At 32.6% G+C, this 27029-nt stretch overlaps 2 protein-coding genes across 2 annotated transcripts; one reads left to right on the forward strand and one right to left on the reverse strand.

Annotated features, from left to right (window-relative positions):
• The first annotated feature begins 1607 nt into the window (after positions 1 to 1607).
• LOC104904224 (uncharacterized) lies at positions 1608 to 3503 on the forward strand. Its single transcript, XM_010692421.2, has one exon. It carries the CDS (start codon positions 1608 to 1610, stop codon positions 3501 to 3503), a length of 1896 nt encoding a protein of 631 aa, XP_010690723.2.
• A 3350-nt stretch (positions 3504 to 6853) lies between these two features.
• Positions 6854 to 14251, reverse strand: LOC104904048 (uncharacterized). The gene is made up of 6 exons (XM_010692221.4): positions 13939 to 14251; positions 11080 to 11292; positions 8705 to 8800; positions 8174 to 8319; positions 7734 to 7953; positions 6854 to 7292 (listed from the first exon to the last, which is right to left on the reverse strand). Exons 1-6 carry the CDS (start codon positions 14071 to 14073, stop codon positions 7113 to 7115), a joined length of 990 nt encoding a protein of 329 aa, XP_010690523.2. The 5' UTR covers positions 14074 to 14251; the 3' UTR covers positions 6854 to 7112.
• Between the last annotated feature and the right edge of the window lie 12778 nt (positions 14252 to 27029).

Consider the following 27029-nt stretch of genomic DNA (forward strand, 5'->3'; position numbering starts at 1 on the left):
TAATTTGAATATATATATATATATATATATATATATATATATATATATATATATATATTACTGAAACGTGTGGGCAAGAGTTTCAGGCCACCACGTGTCACCCCATTATATAGCATGATATGGCGCCATACAGTGACATGGTATATCTCTTCTAAATGTTTCAAAAATTTGTAAGAGATTTTGAACACCTAACCTTTTACTTGAAATGTCTTAATATTACTATTTACCATCAAGATAAAGCTCTTACTTGCAACGAATTCCAACATTAAGTAATAATGAAAAAAAAATTATACTAAATTGAATTGTTCTAGGAGATTGAACTCAACATCGTTCTAATATTATTTTGAAACACAAACCTTAGTTTTTACGTATAGGAAACTATATCAATAACGTTATTTAAAGTGTTTGAAAGATGCAAGGAAACATTTGAGAAAATTTTCTCAAAATGAACTTTTCAAACGTCAACACGTCGTTACATTTTACATAGTTACATGCTTCCTCCGGTCTTTATTAGTTTACCCGTAAATCTTTTTGCGATGTCCTTTATTAGTTTACCCCTTTCTTTTGTTTCTATTTTTGGAGTCGAACCACTAACTTTTCATTACACATACATTCAACTTTAATATAAAAATAATAGTTTCTCTTTCTTTTTATGACCCACAACATTATTTATCCTAAAATTCTGTATAAAAGAAAGGGATAAACTAATAAAGTCTGGAGGGAGTATATAAATATGACTTTTATAGGGCAAAAAAACATGGAGAAATAAGCACTCCCCAACGCCTAACATAAACACAACTACGCAAGAAACAGCCAAGGTCGTAAGTGTAACAACTAGTTTTACAAAATGATAAGCTGTTATACTTGATTTATGTTTGTTATGGCTGTTAGCCTTTATGTTATTCTGTTACAAGTTAGTTAGCTTCTCATCTTGATTAGTTAGTTAGTAAAACTTGTATATATATAAACTCTCAAAGCTATATGAAAGGCATGTCATTACATTAAGAGAGAGATATTCTTCTCTCTTAAATTCTCTCCTTCTTTCTTGATCAAATTAATTATATACTGAATTGTTCATGGTATCAGAGCTCTGAATGTTAGTTCACAACGAAATTCCGCAACTTCTTTCTCTAAATTTCAGCTTATTGTAGCTGATTTCTTCTTCATTTTAATCAAACTGTTTTTGATAACAAATTCAGTTGAATTCTCTTTACAAAATTGATTGATAATCTTCAATTGATTCTTCTCATTTTGATTCAGTTGATTAAATTGAATTGATTCAATTTCAATCACTTCATAGGCGATTGATAATCCTAAACTTGAAAATTCAAGTGCTGAAAATTCAAATGAACAACAATCTCATTTAGCTGTTAATTTTGATGATCCATATTTCTTGACTGGAAGTGATTCTCCATCAATGTGTTTAATAACACATACTTTTACTGGTCATAATTTCATTAATTGGGGCAGAAGTGTTAAGATGGCGTTAATTGCGCAATAAGCTGGGATTTCTGGATGGAACTCTTGTCAAACCACCTCCTACATCCAGCAATCATCACAAGTGGATTCGCAATGACTATATGGTACTTTCTTGGCTGATTAACTCAATGCAAAAATCTATTGCTGAAAATTTCTTGTTTGTTGAGTCTTCTCATAAATTATGGTCTGAAATTCTTGAACGATATGGACGCTCTAATGTGCCTCAGATTTTTGAGCTCCATAAAACTCTTATTCTTTTACAACAAGAAAATGCTTTAATAGTTGAATATTATAGTAGGATGAAACGCATTTGGGATGAACTGAATGCTTTGGAAGGCTTACCAGATTGTTCTTGTGGTGCTCTTAATTCTTTTACTTGTGGTATTCTAAAAAAGATTATTGGAGCCGGTCAACATATGAAGTTGATTCAGTTACTTACTGGTTTGAATCCTGCTTATGCTCAAGTAACCACAAATATTCTTAGTACAGATCCTCTTCCTCCTGTTAACAAGGTTTACTATACCTTACAACAAGTAGAAAAGCAATCACAACTCAATTCTTCTACAACTAATTTCATTTCAGCAAAAACTAGTGCATATATGGCTTCAAAACCCTCTGCCAAACCTCTTCCAAAGCGAGAATACAAGAAATTTAAGGTTGATAAATCTGAAAAATTTTGTGACCATTGCAAAATGAAAGGTCACACAATAGATCAGTGTTTCAAGCTAGTTGGTTACCCTGACTGGTATTCAGTTCTCAAAGGCAAGAACAAAATGGCTGCAAATGTCTCTGTTCATGAACCTGGCATTCGTGGTCACACTCCTCTAGATTTTGATGTCTCTCAGCACCCAAGTACATCTCATCCCAATATTGATCCTAAACTTTTGGCATTATGTCAAGAAGTGATGAAAATTGCTCACAATACAACTACTGGAGGTTCTGGCTCCTTTTCTGATTCATCAGTGAACTTTGCGGGTATAACATCTGTTGTTTCTGTTAATACTGTAGTTAAATTTACATTTTCTGATGCTTGGATTGTAGATATTGTTGCAGCAGATCATATGGCATGTGATATAAATCTTTTTGCCTCTCTATCTTTCCTTACTCATCCAATTAAGATTGGACTACCTGATGGCACTATTACTTTAGTGCATCAAGCTGGACATGTTATTCTTTCTTCTCAAATTACCTTACAACATGTCTTGTTTGTTCCTTCTTTCACACACAATTTATTGTCAGTAGGCAAACTTCTTGATCAAAATCAACTTATAGCCATTTTTAAATCTACTTGCTGCTTGTTTCAGGACCTTTTAACTAAAGAGGTCAAAGCACTTGGGATCAGACACTCAAGACTCTACAAGTTCGATGTTTCTTACTCTAGTCCTTTGTTATCATCTTCTATTGTACATGATTCTCAACTTTATGCTAATAAATCTTCTGTCAATGTAACACATGTAAAGCCAACATTGTGTATTTGGCATGCAAGACTAGGTCATATGTCTGTTTCTAAGATGAAACATGTAATTGATCTTCTTGATATTTCATCATCAGATAATATGAATTGTGAAGCTTGTATAATGGCAAAGCATTATAAAATTCCATTCTCTTTATCTTCTTCACATGCTACTCATATCTTTGACCTAGTTCACATTGATCTTTGGGGTCCATATAGGACACCTTGTTATACAGGTGCTACCTATTTTTTAACCATTTTAGATGATTGTAGTAGAACTACTTGGACACACTTATTGAAAACTAAAACACAAGTGCCTTCTATTGTGTCTGCATTTCTTGCTTATGTGCAAAACCATTTCAATGTTTCTATTAAAACAATAAGAACAGATAATGGAACTGAAATTGTTCAACAGACTTGTTCTTCTCTTTTTGCTCAACATGGCATTGTTCATCAAAAATCTATTCCTGATAACCCAATACAAAATGGGAGGGTGGAAAGAAAACACAAACATCTTTTGGAAACTGCTAGGGCAATTCAATTTCATGCAAACTTGCCAAAGAATTTTTGAGGGGATTGTTTGCTAAGTGCCACATATCTCATTAATCTCATGCCTAGTTCAGTCTTGAAATGGCTTTCTCCTTATGAAATTCTTATGCACAAAAAGCCTAGCTATACTCATCTTAAAGTCATTGGTTGTTTATGTTATCCATTCATAAAACCTCTGACAAGTTTGCACCTAAGTCAAGAAAATACATTCTTTTAAGCTATCCCTATGCTCAAAAAGGTTATAAACTCTATGATTTACAAACTCACAAAGTATTCTTAAGTAGAGATGTCATATTTGATGAAAGTGTTTTTCCATTTCATTTTGTTTCTCTTACTTCCCCTGTGTCTCCTCCTTCTTTACCTACAATTCCTTTTCCATCACCTGAGATTTCTATAACCACTTCTCCATTTATCTCTAATGATACTCCTTCAGTTACCTCACCTATATCTTCTCCCATTTCTTTTCCTAATTCTGTTTCATCTTCTTCTCCTCACAATATACCTCCTTTTACTTCTACTTCTCTTCCCTCTAATTCACCTTCTTCTTCTGACAACACTACCGATCTCATTTCAGATTCTTCACCTATAATTCCACCACTCAGACAGTCTACTAGACTCAAATCTCTTCCTACCAAACTTAATGATTATGTTTTACCTGCGCATCTACATCTACCTACTTCTTATAATACTTCTCTTTCTTTCAATGTCCTTCCTATTTCACATACATATGAGTCTTCTTGTTATTCACAAGCAAAGGATGATCCACAATGGATCGCAACTATGGAAAGTGAACTTTCTGCCTTGGAAGTTAATGAAACATGGGATCTTGTTCCTTTACCATCAGATAAACATGTTATAGGCTGCAAATGGGTCTATAAGGTTAAATTTAAACTTGATGGAAGCATTGAAAGTTGCAAGGCTAGACTGGTTGCCAGGGGAGATAAACAAATCAAAGGTGCAAAGATTTCAAATCCACTTTTAGTCCTGTTGCAAAATTCAGTACTATCAGGACTCTTATAGCTTTAGCTGCAGCAAAGCAATGACATTTTCATTCAATTAGATATTAATAATGCCTTCTTGCATGGGTTTATTGATGAAGAAGTGTACATGTCTCCTCCTCCAGGTTATTCTAAAGCTTTACCTGGTCTTTTTTGCAAATTAAAAAGGTCTCTTTATGGATTGAGACAAGCTTCCAGACAGTGGAATCTGGAACTCAACAAGTTTCTTCTTGCAGCTGGTTTTGTACAATCAGCAAGTGATTCTTCCATGTTTACCAGACATGATGAACACTCATTTATTGCAGTTGTGGCTTATGTGGATGATTTATTGGTTGTTGGGGACAGTGCTATTCAACATCTCAAAGACAGCTTGCACACTGCTTTTACTATTAAAGACCTTGGTGAGCTTAAATACTTCTTGGGTATAGAAGTCACTAGAGGTTCTACTGATATTCTGTTAAACCAAAGAAAATACATCCTGGATTTGTTACAAGATACTAATATGACAAACTGACATATTTCTTCTTTTCCTTTGCCAAAAGGTTTGAAATTGAGTCTTGATGATGGAGAACTACTTTATGATGCAAAGTTATATAGAAGGATAGTTGGCAAATTGTTATACTTAAATATGACTAGACCTGACATTTCCTATTCAGTCCAGCAGCTCAGTCAATTTTTACACACTCCTAGGGTTCCTCATGTTAATGCAGCGCTACATGTTTTATAATATCTTAAAGGGACTCTCAACTATGGTCTCTTCTATTCATCTACTTCTGATCTTCAGCTTACTGGGTTCAGTGACGCAGATTAGGGAACTTGGGATGGTGCACTTTTCTTGAAAAATCTCTTATTTCCTGGAAAACAAAGAAATAGAAGGTTGTTTCTAAAAGTTCAGGCTGAATATAGAAGTCTTAGCCAAACAACCAGTGAGGTGGCATGGTTGCAAGGCATTTTAGAAGACTTGAAAGTTTCTGTTGTTCAACGGTTCAACCAATCCTTTCTATTGTGATAATAAAGCTGCCAAACACATTGTTGAAAATCATTGTGTCAATGAAAGAACTAAGCATTTGAAGTTAGATGTTTGCTATGTTCGTGAAAATGTACACTATGGGTTTATACAACTATTTCACATCAAGACTGGATTACAGCTTGTTGATATAATGACAAAGCCATTGGGATCACATCAGCATCACTTTCTTAGTTCCAAGATTGGACTTGTTTCTTCTCCATGTCCAGCTTGAAGGGGGGGGTGATAAGCTGTTATACTTAATTTATGTTTGTTATGGCTGTTAGCCTTTCTGTTATTCTGTTACAAGTTAGTTGGCTTCTTTGATTAGTTAGTTAGTAAAACTTGTATATATATAGACTCTCAAAACTATATGAAAGGCAGATCATTACATTAAGAGAGATATATTCTTCTCTCTTAAATTCTCTCCTTCTTTCTTGATCAAATCAATTCTATACTGAACTGTTCACAAAAACATAAGGACGTCTGATGTTTTGAACTGATAAAATGTAATATACCAAAGTTACCTGGGACGTTACAACTGTGTCTTGAGAGTCTAACCTGTTTACCTGTAGCATTTTGGTTTTTGTTTTAGGGTCCTATTCTTTACATGATTTATAAGATTCATAGCTGGGTCTTTTTGGCCAATGTGACCTTGTACTCTTTGGACTTTTTTTATAATTTTATATGACAATGCCGCATTTTATAAAAAAATCATGGAACGTTACAAAGTAGTCATATATGACAATGCCTTTTAATATATTTGTATAGATTATACTTCTTGCTATATATTATGAATATTTTTTTTCCTTAAAAATCTATACTAATATATTAAAAAGCTTTCAAGTCTATCAGCCACATGATACTCTCCGTTTAGTTATTATTCCACATCGTCATTATGCACATTAAAAAAATCCAAACAATATGTTCCATAAAAGTTTCGATCACATAACATCAAGTTTTTTTTTTTTTTGTGACCGGACATAACATCAAGTTAATATACTAAAGTTCTCCAATAATCTATGCAACATTAGATGATATTTTTAACTTGAAAATGTTAATAACCCGGGACATCGCATGGGACTTAAAAACTAGTAGTTATTAAGTATATAGTAGTACCTAGCGATACACGCCCACTTATTATATCAGAGGTACATTTCAGTAGATAGCATTTACGGTAGAATTTTCGTCCAAGAACCTGAATCCAACCAATATTGCGATTGACAAGAGGGCTTCTAACCTACCTTATCCTATCTTTCTTCTTTTGTCAAGCATCAAATTAGAACTACCAAAAGTCCATTCATTTATACAAAATCTTGTATAAACCCGGGCACGGCTTCACTTTCATATAACTTAGCCTCATTCTCATAAGAAGAAGATAAAATGGCCATCTTATTGCGAAAATTGGTGTTTTTTCATCTTGATATGTGCTAAAGTTGGTGTTCTGATGCTCTAAATATTTCTTATTATTCAGCAAAAAGATAACTTATACATCGACACACGATATGCTTATTGTGGACTTGTGGAGTATGGTGTGTGGACTGATGCTATATGGATACGCAAGATAAAAAAATCAAGTACCAACTAGCAACTGCCCATCAGTTTACCTCCTAGAACTTAAGTAATCCTAGAACTTTTGTTGTATCAACAATTGAGCTTCTTTAACAATCTTCTTCACAACTTCTCCAGCAGGTAGGATGTCTTTGATGAGGCCAACACCTTGCCCCGCATACATTGCCATACACTCGATATCACCTGTCGCCGATTTATTGGGCACAGTTCCTGCGAAACGTTTTACCTCTTTTTCCTGCCAACAGGAAAGGGCATTGTTAACTTAGTAGTGTAAAAGAGCTAATTAGTTGCTAAACTGATTGAATATGTTAAAGATACCAAGTCTTTTGAAAAAAGATGAAAGACAGGCAGTTTTTCTTATCAATATTCAGATTAGCAATTATGCTGTCTAGGATTACATGTAACTGCAGTTTGCAAACAGTGCAATCCAGCAAGATCCCTTTGCATTGATATTATATCGTTTTACCTCCTAACGATTATGCTATCTTGTATCAGGCCGTCATACCAAACAAGGTATATGTTGAACATATATAATCTTTACAAAAAGAATAAGAAAAAATTAAACAGAAGTACTTAAAAGTTGAGCAGATTAAGTAAGATGTGAGAAGTAAATAGCTATGACCAACAATATCTGGTCTTTTGCATGAGCACGGGACAAAAGAGATGATAAGCTCACCACTCCATGTATTATTGAGCGTCCAATGACAGGCTGGTTTTTCTCATCTTCATTCTCAGGAAGAGATCTCCAGTCACTAAAGAACGGTGTTAGTAAGACACGCTGGGGTGCTCCAGGCCATCTTGCACGACCAAATACATTAGTGTACTCAGTTTCAGAATATTCAATCAACTTCCTCTTGTACACAGGATGAGCATAGCTTTCTTCAGTCGCGAGAAACCTATATCATACATATAATTCTAGCCTCATTAGACACATAATAACAATCTTTACTGAGAGAGCATGGATATGCAGTTTTTGCGGACTCCATTGAACGAGGTAGGTGATATTATTGTTTATTAGTGCAGCCAGTTTTTGCATGGTGTTCACAGTTCACTAATACCTGTAATCTGCAACATAGGGGTTATATTTTTCTTTAATAAATTCCAATGGTTAGGTACCTAGTGCCAAGGGCAACACCTCGTGCCCCAAGGGCCAAAGCAGCGACACAGCCACGTGCATCCACAATGCCACCTGCAGCAATAACTGGGATATCTCGTTCCCCAACTAGATCAACTACTCGAGGCACCAAAGCAACTAATCCTTCCTGAAAAAGCAGGACAAGTTTCAGGATCAAAAAGCTTTTACTAAAATATAGATGTATTAGGAATCAACATATTAGTATGGACCGTATGAAAGAGTCAACATCAACTTCTACAGTAAGTGTTTTTACTTCTATTAATTATCATCAGTAATGAAAAGGACGTCGCATATTTTTCTACCAGCAGCAAAAACGGAGGTTTATTGGCAAATAGTTTGCTAAATTACTTTTACAACAAAGGCCACAAAAGTACATTGACAACAGCATTACACCAACACCTAATGGTAAGGCAGACATACATAGCCTTGCCCCTATGATGACAGGGGTGATGATACAAATTCACCCTTAATCTGAACTAAACAAGAAGCACAAGCAGTATAATGGAGCTAACCTGACCTATTACATGTCCACCTGCTTCACGACCTTGTACAATGATTGCATCTACTCCAACATTGATGGCCCTTCTTGCTGCTTCAATATTCCCAACCTAGTGTGATCACACAAGCAGCAGATGAGATCGTCAATCATCAGAGAAACTCGCTAAATTCATCAGTTCTGGTGTCTACATCCAACTATCCAAGTATATGGAGAAAGTGTATCATTCTATCATGTAATATGCATAAAAACAACTTGAGAGTTTAGATAGTAAGTTACACGCAATTTGAGAGTTATGGGAGCAAATATTCATGGCACTTCTCTTGTTCCTTAAGTGGTGATCGTTATCATGAAATTTATGGTACAGGAAAAGTTCTTAGAACTATAACTACAGTATCAGGACCATCCAGATCAAAAGTTACTTGCAGGTCTTTTAAGGGGACAATAACTTCAGAAATCAGAACATGAACCTCCATAGTCGTAAACTGGAGACTGACAAGTGAACTAACTAATAGAAGCTTCCACCAAAATCACTGCTGCACTTTCATATTTCAGACAGCGAGTACCTTGAGGTCTCTAATTTAAAAGAATGCAACAATAAAAATTAATTGATGGAACATGGAGCCATAGTGCTTAACAAGAAAGGGCCCACAAGTTTGCAGGAAATAAGATATACACATAAATTAAAAAATTAGAGGCAAATACATAACAAAAAGAAGAGTGGATATGACAATGAATGAAATTAGAGAATATTGGAGAGAAATCAGATAGCTACATGAAACAAAAGCAAATTCCCTGAACACAATGAGAGGCCCATATTTCCATGTCTGAGAGGTCCAGCAATGGACCAGACATGCAAATGGATCACTAGCATATGGGTTTTAAGGACCTTGTAACTACCAATATCATAGCATACAGGTTTCAGGGATTAGATGCAATATACTATATCAAGCTTTCGCAAGAGTTAAGCAAGCAATCAGAAGGTCTCCAGAATCCAAGGCAACATTAAGGCTTCCTAGCAGCCAACCTGAACCCATGATGACCACAAAAGGTCATCCTGGAGAGGAAATTTAATTATGGTCAGTTTTGCAGGAGTGTAAAGAGCGTTAAAATTCACAACCTGTAAGTTCTATTGACTATCAATCTAGAAATAATAGCAAACAATACTAGAACAACAAATAACAAAGCAAGAAAGAACACACAAGAATTTTTACGTGGAAACCCAATAACTCGGAGAAAAACCACGAATATGCACTAGGAATCGATGAATATTCAAGAAAGATTACAAAAGCACTCCAAGAACTCTCTCTATTGCTTTTTCTCTATCTAATATGTGAATAATGAATTTTGGGTTCAATAAAAGACGTATTAGGGCATCTATTTATACTCCCGCATGGCCGCATCAAAAACACGTTTTCCGGACTAAACACCGAACCTCCCGGGCGGGATTTCACTTCTCCAAAACAGCTTACGAGCCCGATTGAAAGTGCCCGGGCGAAATCCGCCCGACCTACCCGGGCCAGACGCAGACGAAACATTTTCGTCAGTTCTTCGTAAAACAGTCATAACCTTCTCGTTTCTTAGTAGAATTTGGCATATGACCTATCGTTAGAAAGCTCTTGGAACAAGCTATCACCTCCAATTTGAATCACATCAAAACCATTTATAGATTGAGAGATATGTACATTCAAAGTCAGCCTTATGTCCCATATGACGTTTTCCTCTACACAACCTCATCTCCACACCCATACACCTCCATGAGCTCCATATAATGCCATATACCCAACACAACCCTGGTCTTGAAGGCTTTCGGATCCTTGGGCAACCTGAGGAGGCTACCCTCTACTTCATGTTTATAGGTCTTATGGGGAACCCCAATAGTTAGCAGTAACTTTTACAATTGCCTCTTGCCAACGGCTGCGCATCAATGCATGTAACCTTATACCTAGAGGCCTAAGTAACAGCAAATTCTAAAGGACCTCCAATAAAACCTCCAAGATTGAGGTGCCTCTAGACTGTATGAGAGTGTGACTACCTTCCATTGACATTGCCAAAAGAATTGTGCTTATTTTTTTATTTTTTTTAAAGAATAAACCATATATTTGAAATTCTAGGAATTGTTATTGGTCTTTTGCTTTTTCCCTCATACAACATGATATGTTACTTTTACTATCCTTATTCTCTGCAATTTTGTTCTCTTCTTCTTTTACTGTCTTTTTCGCTCATCTATACTAGTCTATTACGTGTAGGTGCTTAAACTGCTTTGAAGAGCTATTTAAACGAATAAAAAATGAACTAACTAGAATGACACTATAACAACAAAATTCAAAACTTTATGAGTAAATAGAGGTGGAGCAAACTTAGTTATAAGCAAGAGACATATTAACTTACTTGGGGAACAACTTTGACACCAGCATCATGAGCTCTGCGAACAAGCTCCTCTGATACTTCACCCCAATACAGTTGCAGTACTGCAACTTTCTCCTCTATTATAGCTTTCAGATTTTCCTCTTGAGAAAATGCTATAACAACGCCGACACCAAAAGGTTTGTCAGTTAAGCTCCGAGTCTTCTTTATCATCTCCCTCACATATTCAGGGCATTCCTGACAATAAGATCATACTACGCAGTCAGATGAGTCCACATGGAGTTGCGATAACCATTTATATATGACATTGAACAAAAAAGACTTCAGTTCAAGATCAGAGAAAACAAGCATGAAACTATATGTCCATAATGCTTATATAAACACGGCAGATACTCCTTTTAATGTCTCCAGACAATCTATCTTTATATAGGTGATCACCAATCATAATCCCTATTGCAAACACATTAGATAGAAGTCTAGAACTGAACCGCAGCTTAGCATCAGTATATTAGGAAAGAAACAGCCCTATTATGTACTCCTTCTGTCCTGTTTTGTCTGCTCCATGAGGGGTAAGTTACTTGTAAAATATTTGGTTGGATGAAATTGAAAAGCGAAAAATAGGGTGAGACCAACAGTACTATACATAATCTCATAGAAGACCGTCTTACTATACAGTCTATACTTTATGGTAAGACGCGGGTACTTGCTAAGACTGTCTTACTTTTTATCTCATAATCTCATATAAGTGAACCCTTTGAGGTAAAATGTGATCTCTTGTTTAAAAGAGACCCCTTTAGGTTATAAAGTGACCCATTAAACTTACAAAGTGACCGTTTAGGGTAAAAAGTAAGGTAGACTTATGATAACTTTATTAGTAAGGCGGGTCTTACACAAGACTTAATAAAAGTACTAAAAGTGATAGTGTAGTCGTGGACGCTCATGGTCAGTTAGCATGGTACAATCTTTTAGAGACGTTCCAAAGAAATAGATGTGGCAAAGGAAAAGGGATAGAGGGAGAAACTGGTTAAGAAAAGCATCTTGAATTTATAATGACGTCCACAGGAAAGTTGTATTGGGACTTCAAGCCAGGGATAGAGGGAGAAACTGGTTAAGAAAAGCATCTTGAATTTATAATGACGTCCACAGGAAAATTGTATTGGGACTTCAAGCCAATACTTGGAGTATAAAACAAATCCAAGTCATACACCTTCATGTATATGAATTGTCACGTCTTTGTTCTATATGGCATTATCACTTTCTATCTTTGTTATATTTTTATTTTCTAAAAAGTAAAAAGGCTTCAATTATACTTAGGAACAAGCTCGCTGTAACCTAAGGCCTCGTTTGATCGTTCATACATTGCCATGAAAGATTCTGTTTTAAAGAAATTGATCAAGTTTCATTATTCAGTTTATCGACTTTTATGGATCTCAAAGCTCCCTTCATAACTTACTTTGGTGCTATTCATCCACTTAATGTTTACCCTTGTATTCGAAAAGAGGCGCCCACCTAGGAGTTAGGACATGGTGAATGAGGGTCGGATACACAAATTCATCTCGCTATATCAAACAAAGAAGTATTTCCATAAACAAAACCCAGTATGAAAGATAAGTTACAGTCATAAGAAAGTATCGTTGGTTTATACTTAACTTAAAAAAAACAGTAAACCTTTCGACTACACTAAAAATGGACAAAACCAACAAACAATGAACTTTTCTTGCTCTTCCATCCACAATCAACATTCCCCCATGATTCATAAAAAAGTTTTCTTTTGTAAATGATTGGGGTTAATTTGCTTGTTTACAATAGCTACTGGAAATTAGACTTACCAGTTACCAACTAAATGAAACAACTACTACAACTTCCGCCATCTATGAATCAAACCAAATTTAAGTTCCACTCAACCTTTAACTTCTTTGAGCAAGAACATTGCCCAATTTCAAGAAAATTTCATATGCTGCGACTTTTGTCACATCAACTTTTTATCTTCTGAATTTTATGTTTGGATCATGAGATTCTCACTCAAATCTTTACGCCTCAATGCTTGAACTCACTTTTAACTACTCAAAAGCTGCATCCATAAGTTAATCCCACAAACGACACTTTAAAAACAGGACCAACTTGCCATATGGGCAAGAATTATTCCCACAAACAACACTTCAGAAACAGGACCGGCTTGCCACATGGGAAAGAGTTTGAAAGTGAGAACAAAAATTGAATGTCTCGCTTTCGGAATGAACTGCAAGAACTCTTGCTAATGCATCTTTCCAGAGCCCTGTGTTTGAATTCCCTATCATTTTTGTTGCTCTTACAAGTTACAGCTTATAAGTCATCTTACTAAATGCAATTACATTATTCTTGACATAACAAGGATTAAGGAAATGATAATATTAACTTTAAACAAAAAAGAACTATCAAATCCATGAATGTCATCTAATATCACTTCAAGTGAAGGCATATAAAATCTTAGAAGTTCAACATCACAAGGAAATAATCAAAATAAAGTTACAAAAATAAAAAGATAGCAAACTCATGTATATAGAACTATAGAAGTAGTACTTGATAAAAACAGTTGAATATCACCTTCAACCACAAATACCCAAAACCAAAAATGTGATTTTTTTTCCCTTGAACCTAGGAATATAATCAATAAATTCAAGCAAATACAATTAATTAGTCCTCAAATGTCATTATTATCACTATTCACTACACAATTTTCTTAAATTGCCTTCTTTCTGCTGATTAGGTGATCATCTTCAAATGATTAATTGTGATTGAGACTAGTTCCATATACTCAAACAAACAATTGACATATAATTCAAAGTGATGAAACTAACAAAGAAATAATTAGCAGAAAATTATATAAAAGGAAGAAAAACAAACCCAATCAGGGGCTCGAAGAAGGGCAATGGCACCAGCATTAGCAACAGCAGCAACAAGCTCGGGACCAGAAATGTCGGGGCCCAGTGGGGCCTGAACGATTCCATACTCAAAACCCAGAATTCCCTTCCACCCCATTAAATTTCTTTATCTGTTTTGCTGCAAAAAGTTTGCTTCTTTTCTGTACAGATTACAGAATTGAGTGGGGTTTTTGGTGTATTTATCATCTATGAAATGTACTCCTATCATTAGTATTCAGAGATTTAAAAAAGAAAAGGGTGAGAAAGTGTAAGTGAGTGTGCGAATGTGTAAGCGAGGACGTAATCAAAGCAAAAGAAACCAAAGATAATAGTATCGGAGAATATCTACACTACCTCTTCAGCTTGTCAACTTCCTACCGATCCCTCCGTCTCAAAATATAGTTTTCATTTGTATTTTGAGAGTCAAATTTTAAAAATTTTGACCAAATATTCTTACTAATATTTACAAAACAAATATTCATGAGGGGTCTTATTAGATTCGTCTCAATGTATAAATTCATCATATCAACTTTTTATATTTTTTTACTAAAAAGAAATAGAACTTGGAGACTGTGCAAAATGAAATGGGAACTATATTTTGGGACGGATAGTATTTTGGTCCCGCCAATGTCTTCGATAAGTTACAATAAATAAATATGTTATATTTCATAAATTTGATGATTCATCTGTTACTTTTCGTATTTTTTGTCCCGTAAAAAATTGAAAATCTAACGTCATGACGTGATAAGTAAAAAAAAATGTTAAAGGTTTAAATTTGAAAATAATAGCTTAAAATGAATCAGGAAAAGAGAATATGTGATCAATAGTATCTTGGTAGTAGAATAATAAAAGTATCAGAAATCTAAATACTTGTTTAAGTATTTTTTTTAAGTTAAATGTAGTTATTACAAAATTTTATCATATTTTATTTGAAATATTAGACAATAAAGTTATAGCGCACTGAGGGCTAAACTCTTACTTTTCATTTTAAAGTTATGTGTTCTATACCTTGCAATTACAAAATATTTATAGTTTTTAGTTGTTGAGTTCACATGGACATAAACCTTTTGATTAGAAGTTTGAGAAGAGTGTCACGCGACATATAGGTTTCATTAGAAACGTCTTTTAATTTATTTGTATGAATGACCCTTTCATCTTTCTTCTCCTTGATATTTGTGTACATCTTAACATGGCAAGTATAAAAAAAGTATTTGAGGTTATGTTCAGTTCACCTTGTTTTTGCTTATTTCAGATCTAATCAGATCAGATCAGATCAGAAAAAATAAGTTCAGATCAGATAAGTTCAAATCAGATTATACTTATATTTAAAAATTTATTATTTACTAGTACATTTATTCAAAAGGATTATTTTTGTTATTGTTGTACTTATTAATTATTAATATTGGTAATTATTATTAATCTCATTGTTATTATTATAAATGCCAAGTTATCATCATTTTAAGTTATTTTGTTGTTATTAAATAATAGAAAATTAAAAGCCACGTGTTAAGAACATAAAATAGGCGCAAAAATAAGAAATATATAAAATATGATAGCTCAAATTCATGACAACGAAACTACTAAATTTCGATTACATTTCAAAATAAGCTAAGTGCGAGATACAAATTATAAATTTAGATCCGGTATACCTCTTCCTACCGAATCCCAAATCTCTCTATCTATTTGAAGTTGCACGCTATCCATTTCTTTCTTGTGCAGTCATAGTTGTTTTTTTTTTTTTTGGTAAACATGGCACTTCATTTATTACTTAATAATGTTAAACATATTACAATTCGAAAGTAGTTGTTCCAAATAATAACTAGGGGGGATCCTAGTTACAATATTATTACCATCCATGTATATTTTATTTTATATGAAAAAAAAGAGTTGAATCCGTCAACTTCTCAATAACATTTTATAAGTGCTCTTATAAATTAATGACTTGGGTTATATAATTATTTTTAGTAATAATTATTATTATTATGATTATAATTATATTGTTGTTATTATAATAATGATAATAATAATTATTTTTATTAATAAAAGTTGTGATAGAAATAAAATGATAATAATAGTAATACTATAAATAAGATTTTATAATGTATTGCATAATAATGAATTACAAAGTAATAATATAATAGTCCCCTCAAAAAAAAAGTAATAATATAATAGTATTAATATATTCTATAAAAGATAAGATCTTGTAAATCATATCAGTTCATATCAGATCAGATCAGATAAGATCAGAAAAAATAAGTTCAAATTAGATCAGATCCGATAAGTTCAGATCATAAAATTTCAAGTGAACTAAACATAGCCTGCGTCTTTGTTACTCCCTCTGTTACAAATTATAAGGCATTTTAGCTATAAAAAGTTATTTCAAAATATAAAGCACTCCACAATATCAATGTAAAATTAAATGCAACTTTATACTATTAAGATAAGATTATATATAGGTATTTTTATATTATTATTTAATGTTAATTATTGTTACTTATACTATTACTTAAACTAACCAAATTCTTAATATGTAAAAGTAATTTAGCCTTATAATTTGTAATGGTTGGAGACTTGGAGTAAATATCTATATTTTGAAATATAAGTGTGTGGGATTTTTTATTATTATTATTTCACTTGGAGTGGGATTCACTAGTTACTTTTTTTAGCCTTTTCTCAATTGTTTGTTGAATTTGATTGTAGATGGGAATTGGAATAGACTGCTCAAAGTCAATAATATTTCCATGTTTGACCATTTCTCCCTTGTAATTTTTTTTTTTCTCTTTTGGGAATCTTTCGGTAAGAAGAATTTTCTCTAAGTTATTCTCGTACAAGATCACTCACTCAAAGGCTCAATAATCCCAATCCTTTCCCCACCCCACCCCACCACATTGAAATTTTTTGCTTCCATCAAGATTTGAACCTAAATCTCCCATATAAGAAATAGAAAGATATATCATTGGACCTAAGAATTCTTGGTCCTTATAAGTTGTACACTGCTAAAACTCGTTCTCACAAAAAAGCATTAGAAAACCCCATAAACATATCTTAATCAATCTAATAACACTTCCAATTTAGAAGGGTGTTTCCCTTTTGAGTAATGTGTAGAGGTTTAACGAAAATTAAAACTCTAGTTAAGGTCGACGTTATTTATAGTGGTTGAGGTAGGGTTTAGAATAGCTATAATACTAACTTGTCCTATTTTTATAACAAACTAATGAAGCATATAAACTATGTCTTATCAATCCAAAGAATCATTCCAATTTAGGATGTATTTGTCAATAGTTTTGCAAGTAGTGTTTAGAGGTCTAACCAAATTAGAATTCTTTTTTAATTATAGAAAAACTAAATTAATTAGAATTCTATTGAAGGTGAAAAGTACGTGTATTTTAGATTCTACTTGGATATAATGTACATCATACTCCCGAAAAAACATTTAATTTAAAATAAAAGAATACACTGCACTACAAAATGCAACAAAGTGTCAAATTTTCATTCATAAACATATAAATATAATTCATGATATATAAACAATAACTTTAGTGGTATGATATAAAGAACATATAGGTATAATGAAAAAATCATCAACTAGAAGCATAAGACACAACATGTTTATGGATTATTATTTTTTTAAAAAAAAATCGAGTTTTCATTAATTAGGCAAAAGTCATAACAAAGGGTTACAACTTACAACCACAATAATATGAGTGTTTGCCACTGAGGGGGAGCAAAACCAAAATAAAGTCATACATAATCATTGAAGCTCCATCAAAGAGCCTTGAGTTTCTTTCTCTCCAAATGGTCCACAATATGATGAAAAAACACGACATTACTTGAACAGGTTTCTGGATATATAATATAAGCTTTGGATAAAAGTGGTGTTTGATGAATTAATACTGCAAAGTAATGTATAGTGGTTGTTTGATGTAGTTTTTGAACTAAAGATAATATTTGAAGTAACATTTAAGGTATAATTTAGTTATTTTATGTGCTACTAATCTAATAAATTTCTACCGAATAATTATTTGAAAGGTTTACTAAGATGTGCAAACTTTACATGTTTTCGGATCTTATAACTAACAATATATCAACTTGACATATTTTTGTACTTAGTGATCTTTACTACTTTATCAAATTTATGTCATTAGAGTCAGAACAAATGCCAAATAACTATGAGGGATGATAAACATCTAACAGTTAAATGTATTAGATATAAGTTTTCGTGTAATAAATGTTGTTTGTGTATATCACATATATTGTTTGTGTATGTAAATAAATTGTTTGTGTAAATATAAGAAAAACAAACAATATATTTACATACACAAACAATATATGTGATATACACAAACAACATTTGTTACACGAAAACTTATATCTAACACATCTAACTGTTAAATGTTTATCATCTCTCAATAACTATACCTCAAATATATCACTACAAGATCACGAATTCCCAAGTGATATAACTAAGGCTCTGTTTGGTAGGCATAAAATATTTTCAGTGTAAAATGATTTTCATGGAAAACACAATTCCAAAATTATTTTTCCGTTGTTTGGTTCGATGTAAGAAAAATGATGAAATGAATGGAAAATGAAAGGGAAATTAAGGAGGTAGTGAGAGGAGTGTACAAGAGAGATAAGGAAAATAGTTTTCCCTTCATTTTGAAAGGAAAAATGATTTTCCATCATTGGGAGAGTAATTTTACCCCAAGGGAAAATGGTTTTACATTCTTTTACCAACCAATCAATGTAAAACTAAAAATAGAGGAAAACAGTTTTCCGAGAAAACGTTTTACGCCCTACCAAATGGAGCCTAAGTCATGTTAGTAAGGTATAACCAACAAAAAGCTATTCAAAGAACTCAAGATATATCATTGATCTAACATCCAATTATATGCTTTTTGGACTTTGGAGGCTTTCGGAGATGGCCACAAAAGTCGCAAAGTATGGAACAACCTAACAAAATTATTAGTAAACTACGTTGTCCTACTAGTATAGTAGTACTTCAAGTCAATTCTAATAGTTGTATGATGTATCTAAAGTAAATGCCAACCCTTTGTTCTGTTTGCACGTAACTTGTGGTCTGACATTGTGGGAAATAAAAACTTGAAAATTAAAGCTGCGATTTATTATTTTGCTAGGAAGTGAGAGAATTTAAGCGAGGCCGCACGTATTCCTGGTAAGGAAGGTACCAAAGTCGCATTAAACACGAGCAAATGTGACCTTGCGTAGGGTATGCTAAAGCAGATTTATTCTAAACTTAGAGGGTGATAGGGCAAAAGGATATACTTGAAGGACCCCAAGTATCCAACCAATAATTTGTTAGATTATAATTTTTGTTGGAGAAAGATAAAATTCATTAATCGAAAGTCATATGGCATCCACAATTAATATATTAAAGAAAAACGAGACACTATTTAGGCTATGTTTAGTTCACCTGAAATTTTCTGATCTGAACTTATTTTTTCTGGTCTGATCTGATCTAAGCTTATTTTTCCGATCTGATCTGATCTGATCTGAACTGATCTGAATTGAACTGATCTGATCTGAACTTATCTGATTTACAAGATCTTATCTTTTATAAAATATATTATTACTATTATATTATTACTTTGTAAATCATTATTATGCAATACATTATAAGATCTTCTTTATAGTATTACTGTTATTATCATTTTATTTCTATTACAACTTTCACACAACTTTTATTATTATTAATAATAATTATTATTATCATCATTATAAGAACAACAATAATAATTATAATCGTAATTATTATTATTACTAAAAATAATTATATAACTCAAGCTAATTTATAAGAGCACTTATACAATGTTTCACATTTCCCTTAAAAAAAATTTTCACACATGAGAAGTCGGCAAAATCAACTCTTTTTTTCCATATAAAATAAATAAATATACAAACAACTATGACTTGAGCAAAAAAAATAAATATCGTGCAACTTCAAATAGCTAGAAAGATTTGGAATTCGATAGGAAGAGGTATACCGAATCTAAATTTATAATTTATATCTCACACTTAGCTTATTTTGAAATGTAATCCGAACTTAATAGTTTCATTGTCATGAATTTGAGATATCACATTTTATATATTTCTTATTTTTGCGTCAATCTTATATTCTTAACACGTGACTTTTAATTTTCTATTATTTAATAACAACAAAATAACTTAATATAATGATAACAATGACATTTATAATGGTAACAACAAGATTATTTAATAATAATTACCAATATTAATAATTAATAAGTACAACAACAACGACAATAATAATTCTTTTTAACAAATGTACTAGTAAATAATAATACTCCCTTTGTATTTTTTTATCTTTCTCACTTAGAATCTTAACACTATTCACAATTAGAAGAAAAAATATAGTCATGTGGGGTCTTGTTTGATTCGTCTCAATGAGTACTTTATTAATATTTAATTATTATAATTTTTACAAATATGTAATGAAAGATATAACTATGATAATAATAAGGAAAATGATATACAAGTGCTTAAAATGGAAATAAAATATTGAATCAAGCATTTATTACCTCAGTTGATGTGAAAATGTGTCTTGAATTCTTAAATTGTTTCCATTTAAAGAAATGTATATAATGCTTATATGGGCTACATATAACATTACCCTAATAATAAACTAGATGTGATAATACAACAAAGCTCTTGTTTGTTTGCTTATATTTTGGGGGACCCTGTACAGTTGCTCATCCTGCACATGGCCTTAACTGCCTCTGATTTTAGAAAATATAACTAATTATATCATTTGTAATTATTAGAATTTTGGATTACATATGTACTTTTACTTCATGTGTGCGCTTTATTCAACCTTGGTTCAACCTCACATTCATCGTAAAACTTTTTGCTATTCATCAAGGTTTACTCCTCGCCATTTCAGCACAACATTAAAAAAATCGTCATTGGAAGCACTAGTTATCAATACAGCCAAAAGTATTTGGTCTCCATGACGACGAGCAAATGTCATGCAGGATATGCAACTTCGTTCTCCTTCACGGTTTCAATAGTTGTCAACCATGTTTCCGAAAAGCAACTCCAAATTCCAATAATCGATTGGATAGCTAATGTTAATCATCTAGTTAATTACTTCTTTTATTGTTATCTCTTGTAATAATTCTTTACTGTCTTTTATACTTGTAATCGACGCATTATGAATATGTCTTGAAGTTTTGATTTTGGCTTTCTTTTACTCTCTAACACCCCTACCTTACCCTTCTTCATCAATTATGGAGCCATGGATGTTTTCATCCATGGTAAGCCCCTTTTTTCCTTTTATTTTCAGTTTTTAGTTCATTTTCTTGTTTTGTTCAAAATTAGTATCTTTATGAGATTTTCTCAAACCCTTTTATGGGGTTTTTAGTTTCTGTTTTGGAAATCTCCTTCTCCCCTATGGAGTTTAGATATTTCTTTTGTTTTAGGTATGAAAATTATTCTCATTGGTTGAAGTTCGAGATTCAACCTGAAGAATTAGGGTTTCACAACTTCTGAAAATTATGGAAGACTATTGGAGTACGTTCATCCCAAAATTCCGCATCTGCAGATCGTATGCCGAACCAGAGCGAAATCACAGATTGCATTGCTTCAGATGAAAATTTTTATTAAGGCAAAATTAAGTCAAATCTCGATGTTATATTTCTAGAATGTATTCTATTAGATATTTTATGTTTTTCAGAAATGACGTGTAAGGTTTTGGCGAAATATTAATGAAATCCCTTTTCTTTTAAAAAAAAAAAAAAAAAAATGAATATGTCTTGAACACAAAGTCTCCAAATATTATTTTTCTTATCTTATAATAAAATTGTACATGTACTTCGATAGAGATTTTTAAATGTGCAATGCAGGTACTAGCGGGCCGACATGGTTGGGCACAACACTAGAGAGTAAAGATTAGCATTGTGAAGGGCTGAAGACTAACACGTGTGTAATGTGTTTAGTCTTCGTAGTCCTTTTTTTACATGGACAATAATAATTTGGTCAAAATTAAGTGACTAGAAAAGAACATCCAAAATTGAGAGAAAGAGCAAGGAAGGCAGATTGGATTTTTCTATGTCAATTCCGTACATTCAATTATTTATCTCTCGTAGGCCATTGTTATTGCCCTTGGATGATGGATATAGATGAAATTATGAAAAGGGATAAGGCCTAAAGGGGATTAGTACGTAATTAATGATCATATTAGAACTTGAATAATATGCACATTTTCTACTTAACAATAATCAAAAAAATTATTCACAAATGACTGATGCTTCCTTACAATAACGACTAATGACACCATTTGACAAAAAAAAAAAATAGGACTTTCCTCTAAATTAGGGGACTTGTCGATTTGTGAATATTATCTTAAAATTTGACTACTTAATCCAAATAAAAACTACTTAAAAGTTAGCAAATTTATTTTTAACCTCGTTGAATTTTTCATCAGTATTCGCCAACATTTGCTTTAAAGGTGAAAGGTCTATTTGGTCGTATGTTCTTAAGCTCGTCATGTTTTTCGTTTTTTGGTTGATTTTGGTCATGAATTTCTCTTTTATTATAAGTAAGGGGTAGTTTCGAAAAAGTTTTTCTATTTCAATTTTTATTAATTTCTACCCATCAAAACTCATAGGTGAAGAAAAAAAGACGACATTATTGTAAAGATTGGGACTAGGTACACGTCCAAGAAACTAATGCCCATCAACGTTTTGCATTACTTCAATCATTCAAAGTGATAGCAAAATTTCATCTTCCTATTTGGGACCCTAGTTTTGAAAATTATTTGTTATAGATGTTTTTGTTCTATTTTAAGATTTTTTTTCTAAATTATGGAGTTTTAAGGACATCAGCAGCAATTGTTGAAGATCAAGAATAGGAGCCTCTAGCCCTCTACCTAATTTAGATTCCAGTGGTAATTGCTTGACAAGTAACTAATTATGGTGGGGCTAAAACCGAACAGTCAAACAATAATTTTCCAACTTTTCTATTCCTCCCTCCGTCTCATAATGTAATGATTACATTTCATTTTAGGTATCCCGAAATATTAAGCCTACTTCATTTCTAATTAATTTGTTTTAACTATATTATCCTCAATTTTTATACAAACTTTTCGAAGTATACCTAACTTTATTTAAAGATGTATGCTCCTATTTATTGTTTTGCATCATTTCAATGAAACTTTATTGCTTTTTTATATTTTTGAAGGAAAAAGAAAATAAAGTGAGTAGTTCCAAAACAAAAATATTTTATTAATTTTTTTTTTGAGAATTCTACTATTTCCTCCAATCTCCTTAATTCCGTGAAAAGAAAGAAATAGACACTATATTATGGGACAGGAGGAGTAATTGATAATCCAACAGAGTTTGTGACTGCATCTCTCTCTTTCTCTTCCTTTTTTTTTCTTTAAAATCATAGTCTTTTTCCATCCAATTCAAGACTGCCACCATCCTTTTTGATGATAGTAAGCCTCAATCTCTACTTATATGCATTAATTTTTAGGAAAAATTTCAAAAAAAAAACTACCTTTTATAACAATCATTTTCCAAGAAACTACCTTTTAAAAATTATTTTTCAAAAAACTACCTTATAAAACACATTTTTACTACCAACTGGCAACTAAATAAGAGTTTGACCACCCGTAACGGGTTCATTGCTACTTATTGCCTTGCTCTCAGGGCCTAGGCACCCTTGACAACCCACGTAGGGTGCCAAATTGCCCCCCATTTCATTTTCTTCTTAACGAACATCCACTACCGCTAGCTTCTCAGTCCTCCATTTTTGTTCCCCTCTTTTTTATAGGTTGCCCAACCGACAACAATACCTGAAGCTGCTATTTAAGAGTCAACATCAACAAAAAAAAGTCAAATGGTAATAAATTGAAAACATTATGTTATATAAGGTAGTTTTTTGAAAGAATATATTTATAAGATAGTTTTTTGAAAATTTAATGATATAAAAGGTAGTTTTTGGAAATTTTTCCCTAAATTTTATTGTTTTTGTTAATAAAAATCCTCTCTTTTATCTTTGTTGGAGAGTTTTGTACTCAATTATTGGGTTGTTTGTCTCCTCGAGTAGGATTTTAAGTTTGATTTGTTAGTCTCCCCTTGTGGAGAATATATTATAGTACACCCAAGACTATTTTCTCCAAATGAGCAAAATGAGCGAATGAGCAAATGATCAAAATGAACAAATGAGCAAATGAGCAAACAATTCTACTCATTTAAGAAAATGAGCAAACACTTTTATTACAAAATGAGCAAAGTGAGCAAATGAGTAAATGAGCAAAATGCCCTGTATGCCCATATGAGCAAATTTGGTGTCAAATGAGCACCTGAAGTTCTAATAATTTATTACAAAAATACCCCTGGGTGTACCATACTCACGGGTGTACCATGAGTGAACTCCCCCTTGTGGCATAATGGGAGTTTAAAGTTTGGTTTTTATGGTTTGTTGCAACTTGCAAGATACAATTTATTGATGGCTTGCTATACAAAATTGCAATTAGTATTGAGTCTTCGTAAGTTATTTACACAGTCCATTAAAGAGGTATTTTTTTAAAACTATGTTAGATGATAGACGCTCTTATAAAATGCTACATGACTTTTTTTATATAATTTGGAGTCAATTCATTAATTTCAAAGGCCAGCATTACAATTTAGAAGGATGGATGTGAACCATCTACATGCAGTAAGGTACGAAATCACAAAAATTGAACAAGATTGAGGCATTAGAGCTAGAGATGGCAATGGACCCGACCCATTTATAAGGGTATATATGGGTTCAAAAAATTTAGATCCAACGGGTCTAGATTTGGGTCTCGAGGAGCATGGGTTAGGTCCAAGCCCACATATGTAAGATCCGACCCGACCCACAGACCTTTTTACATATCATTTTTTTTAACCTAAAAAGATTTTATGAGTTGTGATTTTGAGAACTCGTTAGTATTGTAACTTTATCTAAGACTTGTAACTTTATAAGTTGTAACATTTTACGATTTTATGAGTTAATTTTTAAAATATTGGTTAGATAATACTTTTTTTTTTTTGATAAATTTGTTTAGATAATACTTTATACATGGATGCAAGACCAATATATATCAGAGCGAAGTTTTTTAATTACATAGATTTAAAAATATGATGAAAACTAAAAACTAATAAGGACCCATTGACCCGCTAGACCCAGCGGGTCTATTATGAAAAATCTAGACCCAACGGGTTTTGGCCGGGGTTGGTGAACGGGCCCGGATGGACCAGACCCAATCCCTAATTAGAGGCAAGCATAAACTCATCTCTTCTAGTGAGCCCTTGTTTTCCCATTGAGTCTACCACAACATTTGATTCATGACTCTTATAAATGATTTCAATTCCATAATTTCCAGCCATTGCAATAAATGTTGCATGATTAAGGGGCCCAATTCTATTAGTTGTCCGTCCCCCAAAAAATCTAAATCTAATTACATATATAAAGAGATTAATTTCTATTAGGTGTTTTTCTTCTTCTCTTATTCTCCAAAAAGCCCCATTTATAACTCTTCTGTCTTTCTATTAACCAAAAAATTTAATCTTTATAATTTATTTTAGCACAAGGCCCCTAATTTTATGAGACGATAATGTCTAAAATAGTATTATGTAGTTAATTATTGCTGAGTTAGTTTAGAAATTTATGAAAGATAACTAATTCAATAACACTAATGATTATAGGTGTCAAACGGGTCATACAGGTCGGGTCATAATCGGGTTGGGTCATAATCGGGTCAACTTTGTGTTCAGGTCGGGTTCGTGTTCGTATCGGGTCCATGAGATTTTGGGTCATGTCGGGTCGGGTTTGATTGGGTTCGCGATCTCACAAATAAATAAAACACATATAAGACTAATGAGAGTAAATTAAATAATTAATGGACAACTAATAAAAGTACCAAGAAACCAACTTTTTCATCAAATAATAATTTTTATATTTTGTATTTACACTATATAACACTTAGTTAAAAATAATGATGATTGTAAATTACATCCTTCAAAATTATATTTAGTTGAAATTTAATAATAATCGTCAAAATAATAAATGTGTGCAAAGAAGCCTAGTGTAAACAGTAAACTAAACAATCTCTTATGGGAGTTATGGACTATGGAGTATAAGCAATTCAAAAAAAAAAAAAAACAATTCAGCAGCTAGAAGTAAAAAATCCTGGCATTATAAGCATGGGTAACAGGGTAAATAGCAAGTGTATGAGCCTGAGGTGACTTGAACATCATGTTATAAATGTTCCACGTATGATGATTGGATGTGTTTGGTTTCTTTACAATGAATGTCTGGATTTTCTGTCAACACCAAATTCACTGTTCGATTAATTAAAAACTGTACTGCCAATGCAGATTGCAGATCAGATCATTACATTAGTGGTTCATAGGTTAGGCCCTAGCTAGGGGGTTAGGTAACTATTACTTTGTAATTTTGCATGGTTGATGCTTGATGGTGGTGGACTGGAGAGGGAAAAACTTGGTTAACCCACCGGGTAGACTACCCACCCCATAATATAAGGTTGTGGTAATTATTATAGTGGAATCCAACTAGGCTTAAATACTAATATTTTAATTATTTATTAGTAGCGGGTAGTCTACCCGGTGGGTAGATGTAGCAATGTCCGACTGGAGAAGTGGTAGGGTTGTAAAAACTGAGATTTCTTTTGTTTCTGTTTTTCTTTTTTGGCCTTTTTAGTCAAGAATTGAGTAAATGCTACGTACTCTATTATTGATCACTTGAAGTTGAGGTGATCTTGAAACATCTTATCGGCGGCCCATTTTTAGCCACAAAGTACGTTACTATTTACGGGGTCTTGTTAGTTTATACTAATAGTTTACATTAGTAATCAAATCAGTCATCAAATTGTCGATATAATTGGACATTACATATTGAGAACGACGCAAAAACAGTAATATAGTATATAAAAGTATTCCAACCATTTATTTAAGTGTTTGGTTGAGTTGATCTTTTTAACAAACAGGTAATTTATACTGATTTTGTATTTATTATGTTAGATACTTATGGTTTCACCCTAAAGTA

This window comes from Beta vulgaris, chromosome 9 (genome assembly GCF_026745355.1).
Source record: "Beta vulgaris subsp. vulgaris cultivar EL10 chromosome 9, EL10.2, whole genome shotgun sequence".
Taxonomy (NCBI): Eukaryota; Viridiplantae; Streptophyta; class Magnoliopsida; order Caryophyllales; family Amaranthaceae; genus Beta; species Beta vulgaris.